The sequence below is a fragment of the Toxotes jaculatrix genome, chromosome 5 (assembly GCF_017976425.1).
Source record: "Toxotes jaculatrix isolate fToxJac2 chromosome 5, fToxJac2.pri, whole genome shotgun sequence".
NCBI lineage: Eukaryota > Metazoa > Chordata > Actinopteri > Toxotidae > Toxotes > Toxotes jaculatrix.
Window position 1 is genome coordinate 4559861 of NC_054398.1, and position 25995 is coordinate 4585855.

Genomic DNA, 25995 nt, shown 5'->3' on the forward strand with positions numbered 1-25995 from the left:
TGCACAGGGGTCAGCATGGACACCCTGACTTCTATGCAGCTATGCAGCCCCATATTTGAGCAACAGTAGTTCATCTGTTGGATTGGACCGCATGGCCCTTACACTTGCCCATTTTTCCTGCTTCTAACACATCATTAGTCCACTTTGTGGACAAAATGTTCCCCTGCTGCCTGATATATCCCAACCACTGAAGGGTGCCATCTAAATAATGACAGGGGTTTAGTGTCTAGTAAGGATCAACTAATAATCTAATGAACTAAAAAAGGATTTAGAAACTGATCAGCGTTTAAGTGATGCCAGCGAACACTTAACTACTGGATTTCCATTTAATTTGCCGAGGATCCTCACTGTCCCAAAGAGATTAATATCCTAATTCACAACTTGACCTTTCCACAGGTGCCTCCATTGTGTAAAGGAAGACTAAGGGACCATAAGTCCCTTAAACTCTACATATTGTCTCAAATCCACTGAAAAAACTCTTTCTGCCAAGGGTAATGGCAGGCTGCATTGAGGTGAATTTGTGTGGAAACTACTACAAAGACAGGTATCCTTGGTATATTTTGTGGTAAAAATTCTGTGCCACCAGAAGGCCTGAGTGAGCATCCAAAATGAAGCAAATGGAAACTGAACTTATATTTGAATTTGCTTCTCTTTGGATATAAGTATGGCAACATAAACAATTAAATAAAATTTAAGGGGATTAATTTCATCTAACTGTCAGTGCCACAATGTCATATTTATTTAGTACTGGCCATTTTCCAGACACTTGCTCTTCGCGCCCATCTTGTTGGCTTTAGCAGTCAGACATGACGGGTTTGGTATGACATGCTCTGGGATTTTGTTGGAGCTTTATGCGAGCCAGAACTTTACATGATGTGGGATGTGAAGCTGCTAATACAATTAATACAAAAAAATGACAAAATTAAAAACACAATTTAAAGTATCATATCTGAAGTTTAACTGTATACAAATCAGAGTTACTGACTGTGGAGGGCGGCATTATGCCGTGTAGTGGACAAATGTGTTAACCTCATCAGAATCTGAGATAGGAACCAATGACCTGACACACCGACGAGTCGGAACCTACGACGCGGACATGACGGAAGTTTAGACGGTTGCTCTGGGTGAACGAAGTGAACACTGACAGCATCGCATCAAAAAAGAAATTATTCTCTCCCCCTAAATTGACCCAGCCTCCCCTTTCCCTCACCCATGGCGTCCAATTCTAACATAGATATTGAGGGTGCCACCCAGCATCTGCGGGACATCCTCAAGCTCGACCGTCCCGGGAACAGCACCGGTAAGTTGGACCGGGAATGAAAAGCGGCTGCGCTAGTTTAGGCCGCAGAAGCTAATGGAAAGCGAGCTAGCTAGCTGAATTGATACCTAGCTAATGTGAGTTGGTTTAGCGCGCTGCTTTACAGAAGTGAAGTTAGCTTAATAGCAGTTTCACTATCTACTAACGAGAGGCATCCAGTCTTGTCAAAAGCACAATTTGAATGTTAATGAATTAACACATATAAGCAGCGGCTGTGTTCAGGTTCACTGTGATGTTGAAATGCTAACTGCGACGGAAAAGTATGTAGAATTTATTCGTCCAAAGTGTTAGCTAGGCTCCGAGCTAGCTTATGTCTCAGTCTATTTTCTGGTGTAGGACAGTTGTATCTTTTGCTGGCAGGCGAAGAAAAGTTGAATATTGTGTTGTTTACCCGAAATGCTTTCTGTAGCAATTTGTCATTTGTGAGTCTAGGGCAGCAAATTTGACTGTAGCTTTACACCGCATTTAGGCAGTTTATTTTACTGCTATCAAGAATTAGCTTGAGCCTCCGAAACTGCGCACGAAGGTCGGTGTTCTTGGCTAATTTGTTTACACTCATTTCAGATTTGTTTGTGGAACCTTCGACACATTACTCGGTCAGTTTTAAAATCACGAATGATCAAAGTATCGTAACGAAGACGCAGTCTGCTTTGGAAAAGTTGGACTAAAGGAAAACACAGGTGTCCTAAACAGTAGATTCAGTGTGTTGTCAGCAGGATACCCCGCTTCAGCACCAATGTTGTTTATCTTTGTTTTGCAGTATTTTCAGTAGTTTAGTAGTAAAAAAAACTGCACCCCTATACTCTGTACTTACAGTCACTCGACTGCATTTATTGACACGACACTGTTGGCCCAATAAACGTAATTGAACTTCCCTGAAGAGTCTTTTGTGATCTTGTTGAGGAGTTAGACATTGAATGAAGTCATGCAGTATTAATGGTGGTGTTCCTGCTCTGACACATCAAAATATGTGTGAAGGAAGTATTATGCTACAGCAAGAATAGGACTGCGAGGGAGAATGATGATTGGCATCTTGCAGACACCAGTCTCCTTACTGTAAAAGCAACAAGTAATCAGAATAGTAGTAGTTCGTGACTACCAGTTCAAATAATTAAGTATATTGAATTAGAACAATATAAGATAATATTTGTAATACTATGTAATACTAGTAAATTATTTGATGTGGCTGATGGAGACAATTTTTCTTGTACAATAGCCATGTGTAGTACAGAACAGCCTGTAATTTGACTTTAGTTACAGTGGAGCAGCACAGACATGTTATTACCCACTGTCCCCGGTAAAATAAACCCTAATGAATGGGATTTTATAAGAATAAGGAAGTTGGAAATTCTGACTTTCTAGTAAGTAAATATAGATTTCTAAAAAAAAATTCTGTTACACTTTTGTGGTTGAGCTACATAATTGCGTATCAGGCTGTGAGCACTGTCAGATTAATACAGTAAGAAACCTCCAGAACAAGCATTACCTCTCTGCAGGCTTGGAAATTTCTTTCTTGCTTTGAATTGATATCTTTCTACAGTGTTTCCCAACATAACCCATACATTCAATTTCTTTCCTCAGATGCACAATCAAGTGACGGTCAGAGGAAGCGATCATTCAATGGAGAGCTGAATGGGTTATTGGGAGCAGCAGGCCTTCTAGGCAGCACTGATCGGTCAACCATGTCAGAATCTTCCAGACCCATCTCCACAGACATCAGCAGTGCTCAGGAGAGTCAGATAATGTGAGTTGGTTCTTAGAAGCAGTCACTTCACCAGCTTTGTAATTTTGTAGGAGATTTTAAGAAGCAAAATCTATAATTGGGCTTAAATTCATATGCTGCAATTTCAGCTGCCTCTCTGGTGATGATGGGTCCACCTGTATCCCCATCACCTCTAACAATGTGGAGATTGTGGCGAGTCAAGACTCCAGCATCAACAGCAAGGCTCGAGGCAGCAACAAGGTAAGGAACTTCAATCATCAGTTATAAAACAGCACTGTGCTTTAAATGGAGGAATCAGAAATTTGGTGAACTGTAAGACAGTCAAGCTGCTGTGTATTTAAAAAAAAAAAAAGGATCAGTTGCTGTTATTTTTATGTTGATTGAAACTTGCATCTGTGATGACTGAACAGGATGTCACAAGCTTGCTTTCTTACAGATGACAAGCTACTGTGCTTTTTAATACGGATCCCTGCACAAATTTAAATAATTTGAAAATTCCTTCCTTTGACCCACTGAGCTGAATGAATTTAGTTCTTAAAAAGAAAAGATTTGATTAATAAAAAAAAGCCTCATTATTAAAAAAAAGTTATTATGAACTTTGTTGAGGTGATATTCATTGTCTTTGAATGGTGAATTTGTTTTCTGTTCAGGTGAAGATTCAACCTGTTGCCAAGTACGACTGGGAACACAAGTATTATTATGGTAGACTGATAGCTGTGTCCAACTCCTTCCTGGCCTACGCCATCAGAGGTGAGAGTCCCGGAGTAACTACTGCTTCTACCATTAAATAACAGTGACATTAAAATAGCACTTGAAATGTTATAAATCCAGAAGTAATACCACAGACAGTTGGGTTTTAAGTATCTTATATGTGCAGTTTATAATACAGTGTCTTTATCTTGGACTGTGGGATTTTGTTTGTCCAAAGCATGGATTGTCCACTTGAAAACAGTAACTGTTTATGTACGTAGAATAAATTAAATTAAATAAATTAAAAATTAATAATTTAAATTAATTTTAAATTTAAACTAATATAATGATCACTCTTAATTTGAGTTTACATCATTATTGAAAGAGCTGTGTGGGAGGTGTAGATATTTCAAAGTATTGTGTCTGAATTGCAAAGGTACAGAGGTAACTGGAAGATGCTACATGTCTATGGGTAGAAACGTTCAGGCAGTCACTAACTGCAAAGGATTTTCCACAAATACTCAATATGATGATTTTGTTTGACTTAATGTGCATCCATGCAATTACTTCAACCCCCTAAACTTTTGGTACCATGTGTTAAAAGTCTCCCTGACAGTTATTTCTAAATTTGTGCAACCTGCTTAAATTATTGCTGAAATTTGACTCTTTAATGTAGTATGAATTATTTTATTTTAAATGTAATTGAAATTTAATTTCTCAGTGTGTTTGTCCATCAGTATTGTACATGATCAGATCTTATGATATTTTCTGTGGTTGCTCAAATGATTTTATTTACATTGAGTGTTTATCTTATTCTTTGAAATAAACACGTATCCCTCCAGGAGCCAACAACCATTCGATGATTCGTGTCCTGAGTCTGAATTTTGCCGAGCGCTCCCTACTGAAGGGATTCACCGGGGCCATCACAGATCTTGCGTTCGCCCACCTCGACTCTTCCCTGTTGGGTTGTGTAGATGAAGCTGGCAACCTGATGGTCTGGCAACTCACCTGCACTGGAAACAAGATACTGTATCCTGACATGTGGGAGAAACTGAACAGGAGTGTGTGGGTGGATGTGTTTTTTGTATTGTGTGTGTAAGTGTACAGTGGATGTTACTGCGTGTACTTGTGCTGTTTATGTTTCTGTCGTTGGATAACCACTAACATTCCACACACAACAGCCCAAACTACCTTGTGATTTTAGACAAACCTCTGATTTTTCACCCTTGGTTTTGGTCACACTGCTGACAGAAACTGCTGTCCCATTTTCCTTAACGCGTGCTCCTTACAGAGATCAGATAGTGGTTCATATCACACGGCCAGAAGACACGCCACTGAACTCCCACCGTCGCCTCATCTGGTGTCCATTCATCCTGGATGACAACGAGGAGAACCAGGATGACACCAGCCAGACCTTGGCCCTTCTACATGAAGACAGGGTATCAGTGTTTTTCACAGTACATAGACTGTTCCTGTAGTAATCCTTACTGAAACTAATTTCAAGAACCCAGGAAGAAGTAAGATATATACTATATGTACACTCATAACTCTTTTTGAACAAAATCAAGGTTTATGTTATGATCATCTATTTACAGCCTCATGTTAAGTTAGGGGAAAGAGCCCATGATTGTGGATAATGAATTATCAGCTCCATACAATAATTTTAACCCCCTTAAGAAGGAAGAATTCTGAAATCACATTAATGCTGCCTGTGTTTATTGGAATGCATCAGAATCATATCAGGAGACAAACGGAAACTTTGCACTCCCGAGTTTAAATTTTTCTTCTCTTCTTCTAGGCTGAGGTGTGGGATCTGGAGGTCCTGAGAGCCAACAACAGCAGTTGGCCTGTCAGTGCCACAGACCTGAAGGAAGGCCTCATCACAGTGAAGGGACATACCCAGGTCACGATCTTTATCAAACGCTAATGTTAATGATGGTAGAGAATATTAAATACAGCTTAAGCAGTAAAGTATTTGTTCAATGCAGTACATTCAAATAATCTTCCACGAAATATTTGCTACTCTGTACTGCTGTATACTACTTTGAAGAATTTGAGTTATTTAACACAACAGGATACATGGATCTATGTTCATTACTAAAGCTTTGTGTTGTTTTGTGTGTGTCCCTCCAGCGGGTCAGTGAAGGGGCCTTGTCTCCAGATGGAACTGTGCTAGCCACAGCCAGCCATGATGGATACATCAAGTTCTGGCAGATATACATAGAAGGGGGACAGGACAAGCCCAGGTAAGCAGGGAAGATATGTTTTGAATATGTGTTTGTGAATGTGTGTAGAGTGTTATTAACCTTTTGTCTGCTTTCTTCCCTCTCTCCCACTCTGGTTCTTCGTCCTCTGTTGACCAGATGTCTCCATGAATTGCGGCCTCATGGAGGACGCCCCCTCTCTTGCCTTCTTTTCTGTGACAACCACAAGAGGCAGGACCCAGAGTTAGTACACACGGCTTTCAGAGAAAACTGTGACATTCAACACATACATTAATGTGTGGTTGCTGCCATTTGACTTTTAGTTTATTCACCTTCTGTTTCTCCTTTGTCACCTTTAGTCCTTTCTGCTTATGTTCTTTGTAGGGTTCCTTTCTGGCGGTTCCTCATAACTGGAGCAGATCAGAACCAGGAGCTGAAGATGTGGTGCACGGTGTCATGGACCTGTTTACAGACCATCAGGTTATTCCTTTGGTCTATTGTTTAAAATTTAAGTTGCTTTTATTGCCTGTTACCATTTTAATAAGGTATTACCTTGGGAGAGTCCTTATATACAGTACTAAGTGTCTGCCTGAAAGGCTCTCATCATTCAGTCTAAATGTTAAATCTGAGTTCTCGAGTCAAGAGATTTAGGGATGGGATTAATTCTGTTATCTGAATCCGATACCATTAATTACCTTTAAAGATACTAATGATGGACTGTGTTCCTCTCATAGGTTCTCTCCCGATCCATTCAACTCATCAGCTCTGCCAAGTCTGAAGGCCAGTCTGGACCTTTCTGCGGAGTATCTCATCCTCACCGATGTACAGAGGAAGGTGAGCACGGCGTTGTCAGCTGCGTAGTTTCAGGAATGTTCGCAAAAAATAGTTTTGACAAATAATTTTGATCCTTTGCTTTTGTCCCCTAATAGTTATACAGATTTTAAGTCACTTTCTGTCCCTCAGTGTCACTCTATGGACATACAGCATTAATCTGTAGATGAGTTAGGGTTAGGTGTGTGGCTGATGTAACCACTTACAGCTCAAAGTGGTAAATGATTCCTGTCTATATCCTGTTTTGCTTGTACTAGGCGTAGTCCATGAAGCCAATGACCATGTCCATGAAATCGGCCCAAAATTAGAGTAGGACTTCCTGACCAGACCATTTTCCCTTGTACCCACATTCCCTTTTCATTGCTTTGTTCTTGTCTCTTTTTGCCAGGTTCTGTATGTGATGGAGCTGCGGCAGGACCTGGAGAAAGGGAAGGCCAGTTTCACAGCCGTGTCAGAGTTCCTGCTGACCCACCCTGTGCTCAGCTTTGGAGTCCGGGACGTCACCCACAGTCGACTGCGACACACTGAGGTCCTTCCTGCAGAGGAGGAGAGCGAGAGCATGAGCACAGGTGCACATGTGCATGCACACAGACTCTTTTCACTCCTGCAGTCCCTGTTGCCATATAACTTTTATAACTTTATATAGCATGTTATTGGTAATTTTGATATCCCAAAGGCTGCCATACACACAGTTACCGATAAAGGTGATTTATTTGCTTTCAGCTTTCATTCGGTGACTGTTTGGGAACACTGCTGAATTAAAATTAGTCTCCCCTTTTTAGTGCATTAAATATGCAGCAGCATTGATCTAGTTAACACAGCATTACTTCTCGTGTGTGTTTGTTTTCTTCCAGAGGGCACTCAAGGACCCACAGAGTCCCAGTCTGGGATCCAGATTAAACTCTACTGTGTTCACACTAAGTAAGTTTCCACCCACTATCTGATGTCAGCTCACGTTGGTTTGAGTAGAATAGAGTTAAGCTTCAGTGCCACCAAGGGGCAACTTGGCATACAGGCGGTCAATAATAATTAATACTTACTAAAGCCTAGTTTTTCATCTAACGTTCAGATTTAAATAATACATTTTCAAATCTCGAAGGCAGGCCCACCAGTGTGGAGCCTGGACTGAGAGACATAAAACAGGGCTTTGTCCTAATAATCATGGTAGTCCTAAATTTGTGTGTTTGTGTCTGGGTGTGTTTTCAGGAGTCTGCAGGATGTCCAGATCTGGTTTCAGCCCAATGTTGGTTCCAGCTCTGCAGTCTTCCTGCCTCATTCTGATTCTCAGGATGGTTTTGGTAAGTCACAGTCCCAAGAATTCAGAATAATGCAAACAAGTGAAGGACAAATCCCAGTACATGGAGACAATGCATAATCTGTGAACTCTGCTGCACTAAGGTTGTGGAGAGTGGAGCATTGGAGGTTTAGCTAGTAATATAAAGGGATGTGAAATTTTTTAATATTGCTATAAACCTCCCAGGTCAACAATGTCAGATTAAATATTTCGGGAGCACTGAATGCTAGAGACTTAATGTTTTTTTTTTTTGCTCAGAAAGGTGGCGTTGTGGGACAAAGTACTCTTTACATTTTGTGTTTCCAGTAGGATTTTCAGACCATCTCACTGACCAGAGCTCTGACAAGGAGTCAGGAAGTGGCTCCCAGACCGACCTAAGGAAGATCCCATCTCTTCCTGCTCCTGCTGACTTCTTGACCAACTCTGGCTCTGGCAGTGGGCCAATGCCCAAGCTGATGACTCCCGACGCCTTCATGACACCAAGCACTTCGGTACGAACATTCATAAGCCATGTGTGTTGATACTGTCTGTCTTTCACTAACAGGGGCTGCCTGGTTCATATCTTCACTTCAGCACACAGTTTACAAAATGATCGAAAACACTTCAGCTTCAGAAAATGAACACCGTGCTTCAGACATGTTTTTATTTGTCGCCTAGCAACATCTCTTCCCATGAATAGCACCTCCTCCCACGCATTGGTCGAGTGCTGCTGCCAGCACTTCACAGACACAAGCCCATAACCCTGTTCATACACAGTCTGTACAAACTGCTTTGAGTTTACATGAATGTACAGCTCAAACAACCAAAGATAAAATAGATCTTCAGTTTCATCCATGAAATGAATCACTAAAAGACAAACAGTTCTGGGTAATAACTTTGTTGTCATAAAAGTGACTGTCATGAGAATTTAGTTGTGATGTGACCAGTCCCAGTTATGTGCATCGTGCTGTAGTTGTGTTCACTTTGGGATTTCATGTAAAATGTTAACTAACAAACATCACAAACTAAGGCAAGGAAAATAATGCAGGATATAAATGAAGGAATAATGTTTCTTATAGCCACTAAGAAGTGATGTTTTCAAAGCCGTCATTATATTTGCTGCCTGTAAATCACTTTTTTTTGTCACCTTCCAGGTACCAGCGTCTCCTGGCAGCAGTGCCAGCAGTCTGACCATTGTAACAGCTATCAGCAGCAACTCCGACTCAACTAACAGGTATGTTTCTCTGTGCAGTTTAGCTGGAATAAGATCACAATGAAGTGAATAGCAGTGGCCTGTGTCTGTAATACAGTAGAATATCCATCTAAAATTTTGTGATGTGAAAAGATTTTTTTCATCTGTTCCCTGTTCAGTTAGAGCCACTCCAGCTGGAAATTTGATAGGGCAGGTTTTCATAGAGTATCTATACCAGTTTAACAGTTATATTTGTTCAATGCTGAACAACTTGGATAGTCCAGTTGCGTGGAGAGAATTTACTGGGTATGGGGTGTGTGTTGGTTTATTGTTGATCATAGCTACACATTTTAAATACACACCCTGTTTATCACTCTTAGATTAACAGACCTACATAATTTGTTGCTGTTTTGTTTTCTGGTCACACACATTAGCATGTGTGGTTTAGCACAGTGTGCCTGTCTTACTGTGTGCAGAGCTATAGACGATGTCAGTCAGAGTCCTAACAGAGCAGAGAACAGCAGCAGCAGCAGTAGTCTGACACTCTCTGCCTCCACCAGCAGCCCAAGAGCTGCTTCTGGTGTGCTGCTGCCCGGACTGGAGAACCTACAGGTAGGACCTGATGCACTTTCCTAGGTCTATCAGCCTCCCAGTACTTTTAGCTCTATGATATTTTTTTTCAATACATCCTTCCTCTCCATTTCCAGGCTTTGGCATCCCCTAGTGGTCCTCTTGCCCTTGACAGCCCTCAGGTCTTGGACTCTCCCCTTCTGCCACCTCTGGCCTCTCCGACCAGGGCCCGCTCCCCCGATGTCATCTCCTCAGCCTCCACAGCCATGTCCCAAGACATGCCGGAGATTGCGTCCCAGACGCTGCAGCTTCAGCGTGGACTAGTGTCCAGCCTGGAGACCTTACCCCTCTCTGCTCTCCAGACAGACAGCATGGCCTCTGCTGCCTCTGCTCTGCACCTGCTGACCTCACCACGCACAGCCAACAACAGGTACGCTGATGGCCAGCAATGATAATGTACAAAAGTCAAGAAAATATATAGAGACTGCTGACTGGTCCTATTGTAGCAAAATGAATAGAAACAGTAAAGTCCCTCAAACTAATCACACTACGGTATTTTCTGCTTCAGCCTTTTGCCCCTGGAACTCGGAGGGGCAGATGGGCCAGTGTGTGGAGCTGTGGAGTCAGAGCCTCGACTCAGCCACACCCCATCTTTACTGGAGAATGCCTTATCGCAGGAGAACCCTGGGGTAGGAGGAGGGTCGTCAGATGGTAGTGCCAGCCACACGCCTTGGCCAGCTGCACCTGACATCACCAGAGAAACCCGGAACAGTCTCAGGGACAATGGTCTCGGAGACTGGTAAGAACATCCACATACACATACAAATGCATTTAGCAATTATAAACATGCATATCTACACGAGGCATCGCGCACGAATTCTTAAATTCTCATTCTCGACTACGTTGGGAAAATAAAACTTGTTTGGTTTGTGTCTGCTGTGTTATAGTTCGAGAGAGGAGTCAAAGGACAGACACTTGAGCTCACCTTACCATCGGCGCTCCTATCACCTCACACAGAATGACAATCAGGATGCAGCTGCAGAGCAGAGGTAACACAAATGAACACACGATCTCCTTCTTTATGCCAACAAACAGACACACCTAGTGTCATCCTAGATGGAAGAAATCACAAAGCGAGCGCAGCACTCCACTCACAATATTGCTTTGATTTTATTGACCTTTTCTAAGATGATTACGGTGCGTATGGCATATCATACGCTTCACAGGCTACAGCTGCTTTCTTACTGTGTGGTGTGTGTGCCGATGTGTCTGTGTACCCAGCGACCCCGATGATGAGGTGGCCAGCTTGGCATCGTCCTCAGGGAACTGCGGCTCTCGCTCTTCTCACAGACTCCCAGTTAAGGACTGGAAGACCTCACCACGAGGCTCACCAAAACTAAAGAGGAAGCCCAAGAAAGATGACAGGTATTCTGATATGTGATGCATCTGTGTTTGGAGTTGGGAATATAATAAAATGATTGCATTAACACAATCCTGGATACTTGATTCATTGGTTCATCACATCATGTTTCTTTCTTACTTCTCCCCAGTGAATCATCTCAGTCCAGGCAAATGGATTCTGGTCAGGTAAGGTGATCACAAAAAAAATCTCTCTATATTTCTGTGATATTATTTTTGTACTATGTGTTCTCTTGAAGTATCTTTGGAAAAACATTGCACCTAACTTAAACCAGGAATTTATTTTTTCCTACTAGTGGGCAGGAAAATATGCACCAGCTTATAAAGCTGCTATTCTAGTCTTTTTGTAAATAATTGTCAACTTAATTCAGGGTTTGACTCAAAAATATTGAGTAATTCCTTGTTTTAGCAGCACTTTTCCTTGTTCCACTTGGCCTTTCCTTTTTCAGTCATTCCCTCCCTCTCCACAGATGAATGTGGATGTACAGGACGAGTTGTTGATGCTCCTGCGTAGCCAGCAGAGGGAGCTGACTGAACTACGTGGGCAGATTGAAGCCATGCAGAGCTCCATTATGGCCCAGGTCGAGCATGTCCTGACCAGCCACCAGGAACAAGAACGTATCCTTCTGTCTCTCTTACAACATGGATTTTTCTTTGGTCACACAGCCTGAGGCCTGGAGCACCTGAAGCTACCCTGCATGTTTTCCATTAAGCACAGAGTTTTAGTGTCACAAAAAAAGGGTTTGTATACAGGATGGTCTCCATTTAAAGCACTCAGCTTTTAGGACAAACTCCTACAGAGTTGACATTAACGTACGCACGCTGGTCTCGATGGTGATCCTTTTTACAGCATATTATTTTGAGCCTTGACCATTCATGACCTCAGAGCGCAGGCTGGAGCGAGTTCTGGCAGAGAGTCAGAATCATCAGCAGCAGCTTCAGGAACAGCTCAGCCAGCAGCTCAGCCACGCCCTCAGCTCAGCCCTCACCAACAGAATGGACAAAGTGCTACGAGAGGAAATGAAGAAAACAGTCCCGCAAAGTAAGGAAGCACACAAACACATAAATACGTCATTCGAACCTGCCTCCTCAAATATGCACGTAGGTCTTATAAATTCTTCGACACTCATGGGTAAAGAAAACACAGCCAAATATAACTATTAACAATCTATATTCAATCCCAGCTCACTGACATTTGCCATCAGAGACTGATACATGATCAGGTTATGAGAAAAATCTTCATCCATGCACAGGTCAAAAACACCCTGTCACACTTTTCTGCAGCCTTTTCTACAGGAGGGGTTATAGAGCAGGTTATGAGAGACGTTAAACCACCCTAACATCACACGGCAATGTTTGTATATGATTGCTCCTGTTAGTAGCACCTCTCTGACAGCAGCAGCAATTAAATCAACAATACAGCTGTGTCGTGCAGTATAGAGCCCTTTTATAAACTGTACAGCCGTTTACAATGTGTGCAGCTGTTTCCAGGTATTGATCAGAGTTAAAATGCAACACACAGCGTGGATGGTGTGTTGCTTTATGGGCACCATAAAGCGAAATTGTATTCAGTTGACCTGCCACTGCATTTCTATACAAGGACTGAGACACTGAGTGGTCAGTAAAGTTAAGAGAGGCAGGTTTTTACTGCATTCTCAGTCCGGTCCAGTGTTGTTTTGTCACGTCTTGAAAACAGAGAAAAACTCTTCTTAATGTTGTGCGTTGTGTTCCATTGTAACTGGCTGTGGCTTTTACAATAACACAGGGACCTGTTGTGTCTACATCAGACACCACCATGGCAGTTTCTGCATTTAGTTTTGTCTATTTCAGTTGTATTGCAGGTCAACTTAGCCTCACATGTCCTGAAACGGAACCAGAAACAGAGCACACATTACACCAACTTTAAAGTCTCTGTACTGGCTGCTTGTCTGTTTCAGAATTGATTATAAGATCCTTTTATTGGTTTATGAAGCTGTTAATGGTCTATGGTCCTACCTGTTTATCAGATTTACCTTTATCCAATGAACCCTCTAGAACCCTCAGGTGTTTTGGTAGTGCCTTTTTAAGTATACCCAAAGTCAGAACAAAAACCCATGGTGAGACATCCTTTTATTACTATGGTCCATGTCTTCAGCCTTCCTGAAGACCTGAGGGCAGCAGAGAATGTTGATTTTATTTAAGACATTGTCTAAAGTAAATTCTAGGTGTCTGGATAATACACTCTGGTCCTGTTGCTTCAGTGTTTCCAGACTACGGGGGTGTGATCAGTGGTGCAGGAGAGAAGACAACAGTTAGCAGCATAATACTCCTGTACTTTATTCACACCATTGACACTGGGCAGAGAGTCAGGGACTTAACTGTTGTTCCGAATAATGTCCGCGCCTCTTGCTTTATGATGTTGCCATAGATACGCTGGTTTGTCTGTGTGCACGTTTCTCTGCTGTCTGTCTTGCCTCTCCACACTGCTGGCACTTAGCGAGGCCTGGATGATGCCTCTAACGACGCGCAGCTGCTTTTCAGACCCGGCAGTAAGGGAGGCTTTTATTTCCGCTGGATAGTCCTCACATAACGGGAACTTTCTTAAGACTCTCGACACACATTTCAGTAGCAGTAGTCCAGTTTTGCCGTTCATGCGTGCTGTGCAAAATACTTCAGTTAAGCTAGACGCCACCTCACTCCATTTCCTTGGATCCCCAGAGGAAATGAAGTCTTGTCTTCCAGCAGTTTGGTGTCGAGTGTTTTTCTAAAAGCTCTCTCTCTCGGACCTGAAGCTTTTCGCTTTCACACTCAGGGAGTGGTAGAACAAAAAAGCCTGAGGTGCGCTGAGGGATCTCTTCTCCCCCAATAGAACTGGGCCGTGGACTCGTAGTTGCTTTTTTGTAGACTCAGCCACCTTGTTTTAAAGGCCAGTTGTAGTGTAGTCACCAGGCACATGTACGACAACAGTGTGCGGAACGTAGACGACCTCTGCTGCGTTAACGGTGACAGTTACAACAGGTGAGATATTTTCCTGAATCATTAGCAGACAGTGCAGTGCAGCGCAGCTCGCAGTGTGACTCCATGACACTTCAAACTTGAGACACATAGTCACACACATGCTGTGAGATGCCTTTCACAGCTAAACAGCATTGACGCTGGGTACATTCTAATAGGTTCATATAGAAGAAAAAGGGTTGACGCCCAAACAAAATGCTGAGTCGTAACCTGTAACATAAGTATAAAGTTTTTTTTAGATGCCTCTAGTATGGACCATTTAGGCACCAGGTAAGAGCTTGGGTCTGCTGAGACGAAGTGGACTCTCCAAACAGATTTGTAAGAACAGTCAGCCATACTTGTCACCAGATGATGGTGGTATCGCACCATTTCATTGTTTGACCGTTGCGGATGAAGAAGATTTTTAGGTGTAGATCTAAACAGTGTTTTCAGTCTGCATGTGTTGAACACTGTCTCTCATCCTTGGCTTTTCATCATAGTCTGTCCTCCACCCACCTACAGTTTTATCCTTGGTCCAGGAGAACTGCTACAAATAACTGAAATGTGGGACAAATTTCAAAATTTGTACCATTTCTAATGCTCCAAAGAGCAGGGCTGTGTGGCAGTGAAGCTAAGGCTTTGCTCGTTGAAATAAACCAGGACTACTTGCTGATGAAATTTGTTTTCTTTCTTTTATCTTCTCTGCAAAGTTTAGTTTAGCCAAAAGGTGGACACAGTGCACATCAGGCTGTACATCAATAAATCACTGTTATTTTAATGCTTGAGATCATCCCAGGCACAAGGTAAATTAAATATAACAAAGACAGCTGAGGTGTGTTGGACTGTGACACTAAAATTAAGCAGTCTTTGGAGAGACATTTTCTTGCCTCACCTCTCCCGCCCTCTAGTTCGAGGATGAGATGTTCTTGTCTTTTTCCTCCTTCCTCGATCACATGCCTAATTATAGGATAGTTCTTGCTAATCTGTCTTGCTAATTCTTTCCCCTCTCTAGCGATCTCTAAGAGCCTGGAGCCTGTGACAGGCCAGCTGAACAACACAATTGCTGCTAAGCTGACTGCTGTGGAGGTCACCCTGAAGGACAATGTCAGCAAGGTGGTCAAATCCAAGGTAGGTAGCTGGCTTCTACTTCGCTGCCTGTCTGCATTTTTAACTTACGCTGTGCAGACTCAGCCCTGTATACTATCCCTCTGCCGGGTTTTTACACATATCTTCTTTTGTTTCCGCTTCCTGTTTTCCAGAACACAACAGATGCGATTGGTCGAGCAGCAGCTGAGGCGATGCAGGGGCCCATCCAGGCAGCCTATAAAGATGCCTTCCAGAGCATCGTGCTGCCTGTTTTTGAGAGAGGCTGTCAGTCCATGTTTCAGCAAATCAATGACAGCTTCAAACAAGGAACACAAGAATGTAAGGCAGCCTTATCACACATCACATTTTGTGGTTCTGTCTGCAAAGAAATATCAAAATATAGTCAAGATTTAAAGATATGCGATACTGCGGCACAGAGTCAAATTAGTTAGTATTTTTTTTTTTTGGTTTTTTTTTGAATGAATGCTTTGGAAATGAACTTGATATCTATTCATTAGATGTTCAGACACTTGAAAATCTTTTGGAACTGTCCCTTGAAGCTGCCCTGGTGGCTCTCGATTGCATGTTGTGGTGGTAGAATGGTGCTCTGTCCGTGTTTGCTGCTTTCCATTTCCAGCCCTGAAATCAGGGTCTGTTTATCTGGAAGTCTAATTAAATAACCATCTCTTTCAAAAAGCTCAGGGGCAGCTTTTGTAATGTTGCCTTTTCAGACTGAGCCAAGGCGCTGATGTGTTGGTAAGCAGTCTGTTTATTGTTTATCCTGAGACTGTGTTCCTGCACACCTCTGGAAGCTGGTTTTTTTTTTTTTGAATTTTACCAAGGCTGTCATAATGTGTATAGAGCAGAGATGCACACACAGATAGCCTGCAGTAAATATGGAAGCCACAATACCTCTCTTAGCATGTGTGCTCCTGTTTGTGAGCTTGTTCCAATTTAAATTTAATCCATGATCAAATTCACAGTTTAGTGTTATGTGTGTGTAAATATTGACTTTATCTTTGTGAGTTCTGCGTAAACATCTGCACTACCACTCAGCTACTGTTCAAGCCTTCAGCTGTGTTTGTTGTGGGTGCATGGTTGTAAGTTTGTCTGATACACTGAGGTGCAATAACCTCTCCAGTGTAATATATATATTGATGCGTCATGCTGGGCTTCCCCTTATTTCTCACAGATATGGGTGAACATTAAATATAAGCCTGTATATTGAAGAAAACACTACTGGACAGATTTACATTAGGCTAAGTTGATATAAAGGCAAATGTTGGTGAGCAAAGTAGTAGCTAGAATAAACAGAGCACTACACACCGCTGTCTGTAAAACCTTCAGTTGTGGTCGTCATGCATTTTTTACTATAACAAACAGTAGTTCAGTTAGCGTTGCATGATCATTTACTGAAACGAGGGAACAGGGTCAAGAATGCATTTGCATTGGGCAAAACCGCTTTCTAATTACTTTTCGTAATATTCATCTGTTCTTCAAACTATTAGCAGAAATGTAAGGACTGTGTCACAGCACATGGGGAGTAGTAGAGTTCAAAGTCTTTTTGCAAGTTTTATTTGATTACCAAAGTTGGAAAAGAAAAAAGGCTTCAAGACTCCCAGAAAACCAGCCCTGATACACAATCAGCTGTATAGCTAACCTGTAAGCAACAAACTGCCTAACTCCAATACTATGGACCTTTTCATTGTGGTGGGTCCACCAACTCCTGGGCAAATATGTGGGTGCTAAGCATGGTATATACTCAGAGTTCTTCAGCAGCCATGCTTTTGCCTTTTTGTGCTGGGAAGGTCATGTATACTCAGCTAGTGTAGACACATCTTGTAAATGTTTCTATAGCTGTGTATAGATGCATTTGTTGTTGTCTAGACGTATAGACTGTGGTGGCACCTTACTTGTAAGCCAGTGAATAGCACTGTAATGTACGTAAAGGATTTTACTTTTTAAACACTTTTGTCCATAAATCTGAGCAGGAGACACTGTAGAACCAGTTATGTGATGAAAATGTCACCAAATGCCGTTAAAATAAAGGTTATTATCTAGAAACTTTTAGTCGTGCTTAACAGACAGGTAGATGTGTCTCCTGGGTTGTACTGTTATCAGCTGTTCCGACAACAAACAGAGGCTTTGAGAAAAAGTGGAAAATAAAAGCTACGAGTCTCTATTCCATGAAATCCATTTTACTTCCCTAAATCTTTGTTATTATTAAATCTTGCCAACAAAGGGCTGACCAGGGGCTGCTCAAGACTGAACAGTCTCTTGCTCGCTTACTTTTACATTATCACGTTTCAGATTTTTATTAAATAACTCTTTTCCTCTAAACACAATGACAGAAATTGTGGAAATAGACGACAGATAAATCATCGATAAATCATAAGAGAGCCAGCGGTTCCTGCTGGGTTGAATTAGCACACAGCTCTTTCACATCTCGTCTCGAGGTCAGACAGAAGCAGTAATGTTTTTTTTTTTTTGTTTGTTTGTTTCAGACTAGGGTTTAGAGATTGAATAACTTCAGCAGCCAAACAGACTGCCTTCATCTGTCGGAGCGACGGCCATGAGCTACCCAAATGTTACACTGCTTACACTGTCAGTGTAATTGTGTTCAGTTGAACTCCACCGCAGTAACGGAGGCAGCACTTTGAGAGTGCAACTCGTAAATTAGCTGCCGGATTCGTCTATTGAGCGGCGGTGCTGGTTGTTAATTTGCAGTCGGTTTGGCATTACAGCTGCCCTTTCACATTACCCTCAGTCATTTGATTCAATTTTAATATAAAAAATAACACTCGGTGGGGCTTTGACTGTGTTTGTGATGTGCGCTTGCTTATGTGAGGGGAAGAAATAATTTTCTTGGGACTTTCATCTTTTCAGACATCCAGCAGCTTGAGACCCATATGAAGAACAGAAAGCAGAGGGAGCAGGAGACACGAGACCCCATGATTAGCCAGCTCCAACAGATGATCGACACCTTCCAGAGCTCCACAGATCAGCTGGCCAGTAACATCACCACTAATGTCCGGGCAGAGGTCCAGCACCAGATCCAGATGATGGTGGGAAAGTATGTATCCCCGCTGTCCCTCATCAGTCGCACTGTTCTTGTGATTGGAAATCTTTTTTTTGGTCACACTTGAAAACAACAGAATCTCCTCCTCTGAACTGATCGAACTTTTTGTCCTGATTTCCTTCCTGTGTACTCATCTGTCGTTTGAGTACATCTATATATTTCCTTAAATATGATCGTAGTGTAACTGCAGACGGGTCACAAAGTAAAGGAAGGAGCAACATAAAGAGACACTCCTCATTCCGGCTGCTGACTGATGTTTCTCTCAGTGACTGATCTGATTGCCCTGATTGACATTCTAAGCAGACATTTTTAATATCAGATATGCATATCAGCAGATGCCTATGCCAGCAGTCCTGGCCTTATTCAGTGCCTGTTGAGCAGGTGTGTAATGGATTGGAGAGTAGAAACAAGCAAAGCTTAATCCTAGGGCTAATGTAAGAACATAAATTCGATCAAGTCTCCTGTTCCCTCTGCAATTAATTTCATGGCCTCCAGAGTTTATACATTTGTCGGGGGGTGGAGCAGAGAGCAAGTAGTTAGGCCAACTAAAACTTTAAAATCTTGAAAAAGAAATGACAGCGCATGACTGAGCTGAACCAGATCTTCACTCCGAGATATATGGTACCAAACCAAATAAGACTGAGTGACTGAAGAGTAATGCGGAGCATAACCCTCTTTCTGCTCCTCCTCTGTGCTTTTCCTCCCCCAGTTTGCAGGAGTCTATTCTTAGCCACGTGCAGAGAATTGTCAAAGGGGAGGTTAGCCTGGCAATGAAGGAGCAGCAGGCAGTGGTCACCTCCAGCATCATGCAGGCAATGAGGTCGGCGGCCGGCACACCCGTCCCCACTGCACACCTAGACTACCAGACACAGCAGGCCAACATCCTGCAGCTCCTCCAGCAGGGCCAGCTCAACCAGGCTTTCCAGCAGGTAACACGCACACACACGCACGCACACACACACACACACACACACACACACACACACACACACACACACACACACACACACACACACACACACACACACACACACACAGACACACACACAGCTATAACCAGGTGTAGCATCGTGCATATTGCTGCCTCTGCAGCTGAACTGTACTTGAAAGCTGATGATGATAGTGGATAATGAACGCAAATACCCTCACGTAACTTAGAGTTATACACACACACACACACACACACACACACACACAGAGCCCATCCGGACTATAAGGCCCAGAAAGCTAATAAACTCCAACTGCTTCACTCAGTCCCATTTGCAGGCCCCACGTGTGCTTTATCTCTGCTACTCATTACACTTGTTTTTCTACCCTAAGTAACTTCATACCTGAACCTGCTCTAAACTCGCAGCTTTTTTATCATTTGTCATGTTCTGTCAGGCAGAATTCAGTTCATCCATAGCCTTTTGGGTTGACATCATAACTGGGTTAGAATAGTTTATCTATACTCCTGATTTTAACAGGATGCCCGCTTTATTTCTGAGCCAAACAGATTGCTGTGACATGGAGTGTTTGTGGTCTGAACGAATGTACAGTGGGCTTTTTTTTTTTGCTGTATAGTTGTTGGACAGGAATGTTTTCTTATAGATCTGTTGCAGGGACGGTGATATTTGAACTGATGGTGTCAAAGATTTATGACTCTGCATAAAACCCCCCCTCTCTCTCACTTTGTCCTCAGGCTCTGTCAGCTACAGATCTGAACTTGGTCCTGTATGTCTGCGAGACCATCGACTCTCAGCAGGTGTTTGGTCAGCACCCCTGTCCTCTCAGCCAGCCCGTGCTGCTGTCGCTCATCCAGCAGCTCTCCTCCAACCTCTCGACCCGATCTGAGCTCAAAATCAGGTAAGGAAATCAAGATTATTTCATGCATCATTTTTTTGGAAGGTAGGTATAGTATGTGATTTTATTTGTTTTTCCACATCAGCTGCTCCGTGTCAAACCAGCTGAACTCAGCTAGAAGTACCAATGTACCAAAGCCCAGGTTCAATATTCTTGTCAACCTTGTTCCCTTTATTGACACTGCGCCTCAGCTCCACTCAGAACACGGTCTCAGGCACAGTCTGTCCTCCACATAATGACAGATGAAAAGAACAAAGCATAATATTCCAGTGTTCTTTCGGCAGAGCTTTACTAGTGTCACCTCAGAGCTCAGACCAGTAGTTCTTAAACATTTCTAAACATTTCTAAAATAAAAAATGTCCCCCACCCCACAATTTTTATCATCCATTCACACTGATAGAGGAAGAAACTAATAGAAAAGGATCCGAGGTGAATTTGACTAAAATAAAGGTCAGCACAATAGCATCAGCATTCTCTTGTTTATTTTCTCTGCATGAAATAAAATTGATTCAGCTTAGTTTCACTCCTAATTACCCTGGTCTTCCACACACACACACAAACACACACACACACACACCACCCCTGCAGTGGCTTGTGCCCGCTCAGGGGGGCCCATCCCACAGTTTGAGAACCACTGGCTTAGACCAATTACCGATTCATTGATGACATGCAAACACGATGCTCATGAGTATTGATATACAAAATTCTGGCTTAAACTAATACAAATATTGAAATATTCATTCCTTTTCAGATGCCTTGCAGGATATCACACTCTCATTAAATTATTGTCTCACAGCACCGTAGTTTGATATAAGACCTGTCTTGCAATGCAGCAGGCATAACTTGCAATTTTGGAAAACGTCTTTGGGTTTAATCAAAACCCCGTGAACTGTATAAGCTTACGTCTTCCCAAAATGCCTTAGTTTTAAGTTCATTTTCTCACCAAGCGATAGCAGTGAGCACGTTTTAAATTGCATTACACGCCTGTTTTCCCTCACAGGCTGAGTCCTGTGTGCCCCTCGATCAATAATAAAGCCGGTCTTTGCCTAAACTTTTGCTCCCCATCTCATCTCCATTGTATGTCCATTATTCCCTGTCTCCTGAGTGCTAAACGGTGCTAAACTGCTGACCCCATCACCCTGCTCCGTCTGTAGCCCTGCTACATGGCTGTCAGGGGAGCTCAGATGATCCTGTGAATAGCATTGCAATTTTTGAATCCTCTCTATTGTTCTGTTCTCTCTGTGTCCTTGTATCTTTTATCCCGTTGTTCACTCTTTCACTCTTCTTGTGTCCTTCTAACAGTTAGTGTTGTTCTGTTATCCTGTAAATGACTAGCTGTGACTCCTCAGTGAGCCACCACCCCACTCACTTTATGTCCTTTCCTCTTCCGGATGGTTGCATCCCATCTCGTCCTGTTCTTTTCTCCCCCAGAAAACCTCCTTCTCTGTCAGAGTCCCTTTATAGCGCATGCCTGGTGCTGCGTTTACATTGCAGCTGCTTGCTGCTGCTAATACGGCCCTCTGGTGCCACTGTGTGCCATCTGGAGAGAACGATGAGGGCAGCAGGGTGTGTTTCAGTCTGAAGCATTATTAGAACAGATACCGTCACGGCTGGATGGTTTTTGGTGGGAGGGAGTTCAAAACAGGATAAATCACAAAACTTCTCAACATCTTGTCCTGCATCATGTCATCTTTGGTGTATTTTAATACACTGTACTTCTGATGGACACTGTCTCAGAGGAATCCATAAAAGAAACCCAAAGAGAGACAAAAGCTTTGCTAGCATTGTTAGGACTTGAGAAGCTGCGATTATCCACAAAACCTGTGGCCTGAGCGGGATCATTAGCTGCTGTTCACACAGGAATGATGTGAATTAAGAGTTGTCTTGACATTTATTTATTTTTAAAGGGCTGGACACAGTTTAGTAAAAGGCATATTATCTCCTGCAGGACATGAACTGTAGAAAGACATGCAGCGACATTAAATGTCCCGTGAAGGGCGTGTTAGCTGTGTTATGTTGTGCGGGAACAGCTCTAATGGTTAGACTGGGATCAGGTAGTGCTCCGGACATGGAGATGAATGGAGGAAACTGTAAAAGACGCTGAGGATGGGAGAGCAGGACAGAAATAGAGCAAGGTCTGGACAGTCTGTCCACCAGATGTCCGACTAAAACACTTAATTGCGGAGTTAAATGTAGTGTAACTCGAGTGAGAGGACAGGACGCAGGTGAGAACAAGCAAAACTCAATTTCTGCTATATTTGAGTGTAGACACGTTCACACAGTGTGCTGGCAGCCAGCAAGGTGATCAAGGACAGCGTTTGACATTCAAGCTGCAAAAGATAGTTGACACAGTCATAGACCTCTCTCTGTGCCCCCCTCCACACCCCTCCACCCCCCACCAGCAGCACCACACCAAGGGTCAAAACACAAAATCTGCACAAGTTCTCCTTGTACTGCTTTTATATCTGAGTGAATGAAGGCTGTGATTTGAAGTGTCAGATTGTAAACGTGAACCTGTTTTCATTTCACATCCTTTTCTGCGTATAGAACAAAAATGACCACGACCTCTTGTGCTAAGTTAATTTTTTTGTCACCCTGTCTTCTGCCTCTGCTCACAGTGTCTGTCCTGCTCATACACGCAGCAGATGATATCTGCCTGGCTGGAACTTTTTGTCTTCTTTGGTCATTGTTATCTAACGTCTCTCTCCCTCGGTGTCCCCTTGCAGTTACCTGGAGGATGCAGTGATGAATTTGGACCACGGCGACCCCCTGACAAGAGACCACATGTCCTCTGTGTTGGCCCAGGTCAGACCGAAGCTCTTTGCCTTCCTGCAGCAGGACCCCCACAGCCCGCTCAGCAAGAGGGCGCGGCGCCTGATGATGATGCTGCAGGGTCTTGTCAACCACTAGTCCTTCATTTAAAGTCTGGTGCAGAGTCCTTTCCCTCATAGATACAGCTCATGAATCCATTTTTTGTTATGAGTCTGCAGAAAGCAACAAGGACTGCTTCACCCCACTTTGAGCAGATTGTCGGAGCTTGAGGACGGAACATGTTGTTGGCTGGAGATGGAAGAAGAAGAGGGGCTCCCAAATGAATGAGTCTGAAACTTTTCATTTGGTTAAAGAAGAAGGTCCCCTCTCGTCCACCTGTCCCTCCACATAACCCAAAATCCAGTTCTTTCTTCCCCTGGGCATTTCTTCTTATTCCTCCCCCTCCTCCTCTTCCTCTAACTGCACCAGTGAAGTGTCAAGTTAGAAAATAGACTATTTTTGTTTCTCTCATGTTTTTTTTTTTTTTTTTTTCCCTAGACACACCTTCAATCCAAGACAATAGTGGTCTGGACAGAAAGATTGTTGCTGATTTCTGCTAAAGAGACTCTTTAAGTTCACTGTAGATTCTTGCAGACCTTCATTACTGCTGCTCCCCCCCCCCACACACACACCTCCCAGTGAGGCATTCTGGTCGTCTCTCATCCTTTTATCCCTATCAAGAAGCAAAAGACTCGTCTTCGTCCTCGTCTCCCAGACACACAATACCTGACACTCCTTTGATGTTATATCATCCAAATGTGCACAAGACTCGAAGAATGTTCAGCTGAGCGGTCCACAAGACCGAACACGGCTGTTTCTTTTGTTCTGCCGTGTGCCTCTGACCCGTCAGTCAGACATGTCGAGTTCTGGGACACCGGACAAGATGGGATGCAGTGGCTACTTCTGAGCAACGGAGAGAACAAAAGTATGCTGAAAGAAGAAATGTTTCGCCTCAAAATGTCGCCTTGTATGGCCTTAAGAGCAAACAGCAGGCTTGGTGGACACATATTTTTTTCCCCCCTTTCAACACAGAGCAGCATCCTCCGTAGAGTGAACTTGGAATTCAGTTGCTGCAGGAAAACACAGTCCTCGGTTCAGTTTTCTTAAACAACCAAGCTAATCCCAGCAACCAAAAGTATGTACCATCCAAAGCCAGTTTATGTTGGTGGCATATTTCCTTCCTGTTATTTCTTATTAGGTTGGAGAGGACAACCTTCCCAGGCCAAATCTGTCTCAGTGAGGATCAACATGTTGACTTGTTACGCTGACCGTTCATAACGCTGGTTCCTGTGTTCGACGTATCCGGGATGAAATGCATATCTCATTATAATTTTTTCCGTCTGACCTGGTTTTCACAGATCTTTTCCGATGAGGGTTTTTTTTTTTTCCCCGACAAATACAAATAAAACTAAAGGATGAGAAATAACCGAAACATTTTTGAAATTTAATAAAAATTCCAAAAAAAATAGAAAAATAAAAAAACTTTTCAGCCTGGAGTTGTTTTCCAGGCTTAAAAGAATTCCCCTTTAAAATTTGAAATAGTTTGGAGCCCAACGTTGAGGCTGGCAGCCGTCCATGTGTACAGCTCTGTCCTGTAAATTGATCAGACTGCTCCTCATGTTTTCTTCTCAGTCCCTTTTTTTTTTTTTATAACATTTAGTATTTGTAAGACTTGTATACTTGCTTTAAGAGTTGTCAAACTAGTTATAAAACATGATAAAAACACTTCCTATACATAATTGTTACTGCTGATGTTGTTTTATCAGGATATTGTTAAACTTAATGTGCAGTTACTTCTCACAGACTCTAGGAGGCAGCACTTAGTTGGACTGCAGATATTCACCCAGCTTGTTTAAGTTAAAGTTTTGAATTCAGAAATCATTCCTGCTCTGACAGTATGTGTTTTACCAAACGGTGAAAAGCCTGCCTTTAGGTTGTAAATGCACTGTTCATTCATCTTTAAAGTGTGTAGAAAGTGTGTTATCATTTGTGTTCAGCCCACTCACACATTCAGTTTAATTACAGGGTGACCACACTTTCGCTGATTGTAAAATAAAAGTTCAGTTAATTTGACCTCTGTGTTTAGAATCTGTTAGGTTGGATTTGTCTAGCAAGTGCCTTATTGTATTTTATCCGTTTCGGACATTTGATCCCATTTGGGCCTGTAGACAACTGGTAATGTTGAAGAATTATCCCACAGCTGTTCCATTTATCTTTTACAAGCATTTAGTTCAATAAAACACGTTGGCTGGATCTGAAGTAAGGCTCGAACGGCACAGCAGAGGAGAACCTGTATGTTTTGTTTGCAAACAGTTGACCCGGACAGATATCTGAACGCTCACGTCAGTGTATGAAACCGAGAGAGATGTACTGTTTTGACTGCTGCCGCCTTCACCTTCGGCTGTTCGCCGTGTTGAAGGGCAGGCTGTGAGTGGGAGCTGTGTCACTTTTTCTCTCTCTCCATTGTGTTCATTTCCCTCTGCTCGGTCGGTTATGTTGTATCTTTTACAGTTTCTTTTACCCCAGACATTTTTGGAATAATAATAATAAAAAAAAAAAAAGTTGTTCAATTCATTGTGTCTTTCTTCTTCTTCTTCTTCTGCTTCTGCTTCCAGAAAACAGAGGTAAAGTTAAAGTAAGCTGCTTCCTACAGGAGATTTAGTGACGGACAGTGTGTTCAAACTTAATGCAGCGCAGACTTTTCCCTGCACAGTTCTGAGGTACTCGTACTTAACTTTTATTTTATGCTACTTTCTACCTCCTCACTACTTTTCAGAGAGAAATATTGTACGTTTCACTTCACTGTATTTATTTTTACAGCTACAGTTGCTTTTTTCAAATTACAACTTTACATAATGTATAGTTTTATAAAATACCACACACTGTTTCAGATTAAATCAATGCTTTTCCAAGCTTTTTGGCTCATGACCCTTCACAGAAAGAAAGTCTACGTTCTGTTGATCTGTTTGATTAACTGTTTGATG

At 42.6% G+C, this 25995-nt stretch overlaps 1 protein-coding gene across 3 annotated transcripts; it reads left to right on the forward strand.

The window, feature by feature from the left end:
* The first annotated feature begins 1096 nt into the window (after positions 1–1096).
* On the forward strand, positions 1097–25575 carry edc4 (enhancer of mRNA decapping 4). 3 transcript variants are annotated; one of them, XM_041037467.1, is made up of 30 exons: positions 1097–1300; positions 2900–3062; positions 3170–3281; positions 3692–3791; positions 4574–4760; positions 5023–5170; positions 5530–5634; positions 5865–5977; positions 6095–6178; positions 6320–6415; positions 6670–6769; positions 7155–7335; positions 7621–7687; positions 7973–8064; positions 8367–8551; positions 9194–9273; positions 9708–9843; positions 9939–10231; positions 10370–10600; positions 10749–10850; positions 11083–11226; positions 11352–11388; positions 11691–11838; positions 12107–12262; positions 15206–15321; positions 15453–15618; positions 18166–18352; positions 19068–19287; positions 20040–20203; positions 22927–25575. In XM_041037467.1, exons 1-30 carry the CDS (start codon positions 1213–1215, stop codon positions 23108–23110), a joined length of 4185 nt encoding a protein of 1394 aa, XP_040893401.1. In that variant the 5' UTR covers positions 1097–1212; the 3' UTR covers positions 23111–25575. The 3 variants fall into 3 exon arrangements, with proteins under 3 accessions (XP_040893401.1, XP_040893403.1, XP_040893404.1); XM_041037469.1 differs by having other exon boundaries at positions 9792–9843; XM_041037470.1 differs by having other exon boundaries at positions 8370–8551.
* The last annotated feature ends 420 nt before the right edge of the window (positions 25576–25995 follow it).

Coding starts and splice junctions, on each gene's coding strand:
- edc4 (XM_041037467.1), top strand. CDS start 1,213: ATGGCGTCCAATTCTAACATAGATATTGAGGGTGCCACCCAGCATCTG. Junction 11,227..11,351: donor AAGCCCAAGAAAGATGACAG/GTATTCTGATAT, acceptor ACTTCTCCCCAG/TGAATCATCTCAGTCCAGGC. Junction 19,288..20,039: donor TCAACCAGGCTTTCCAGCAG/GTAACACGCACA, acceptor CTTTGTCCTCAG/GCTCTGTCAGCTACAGATCT.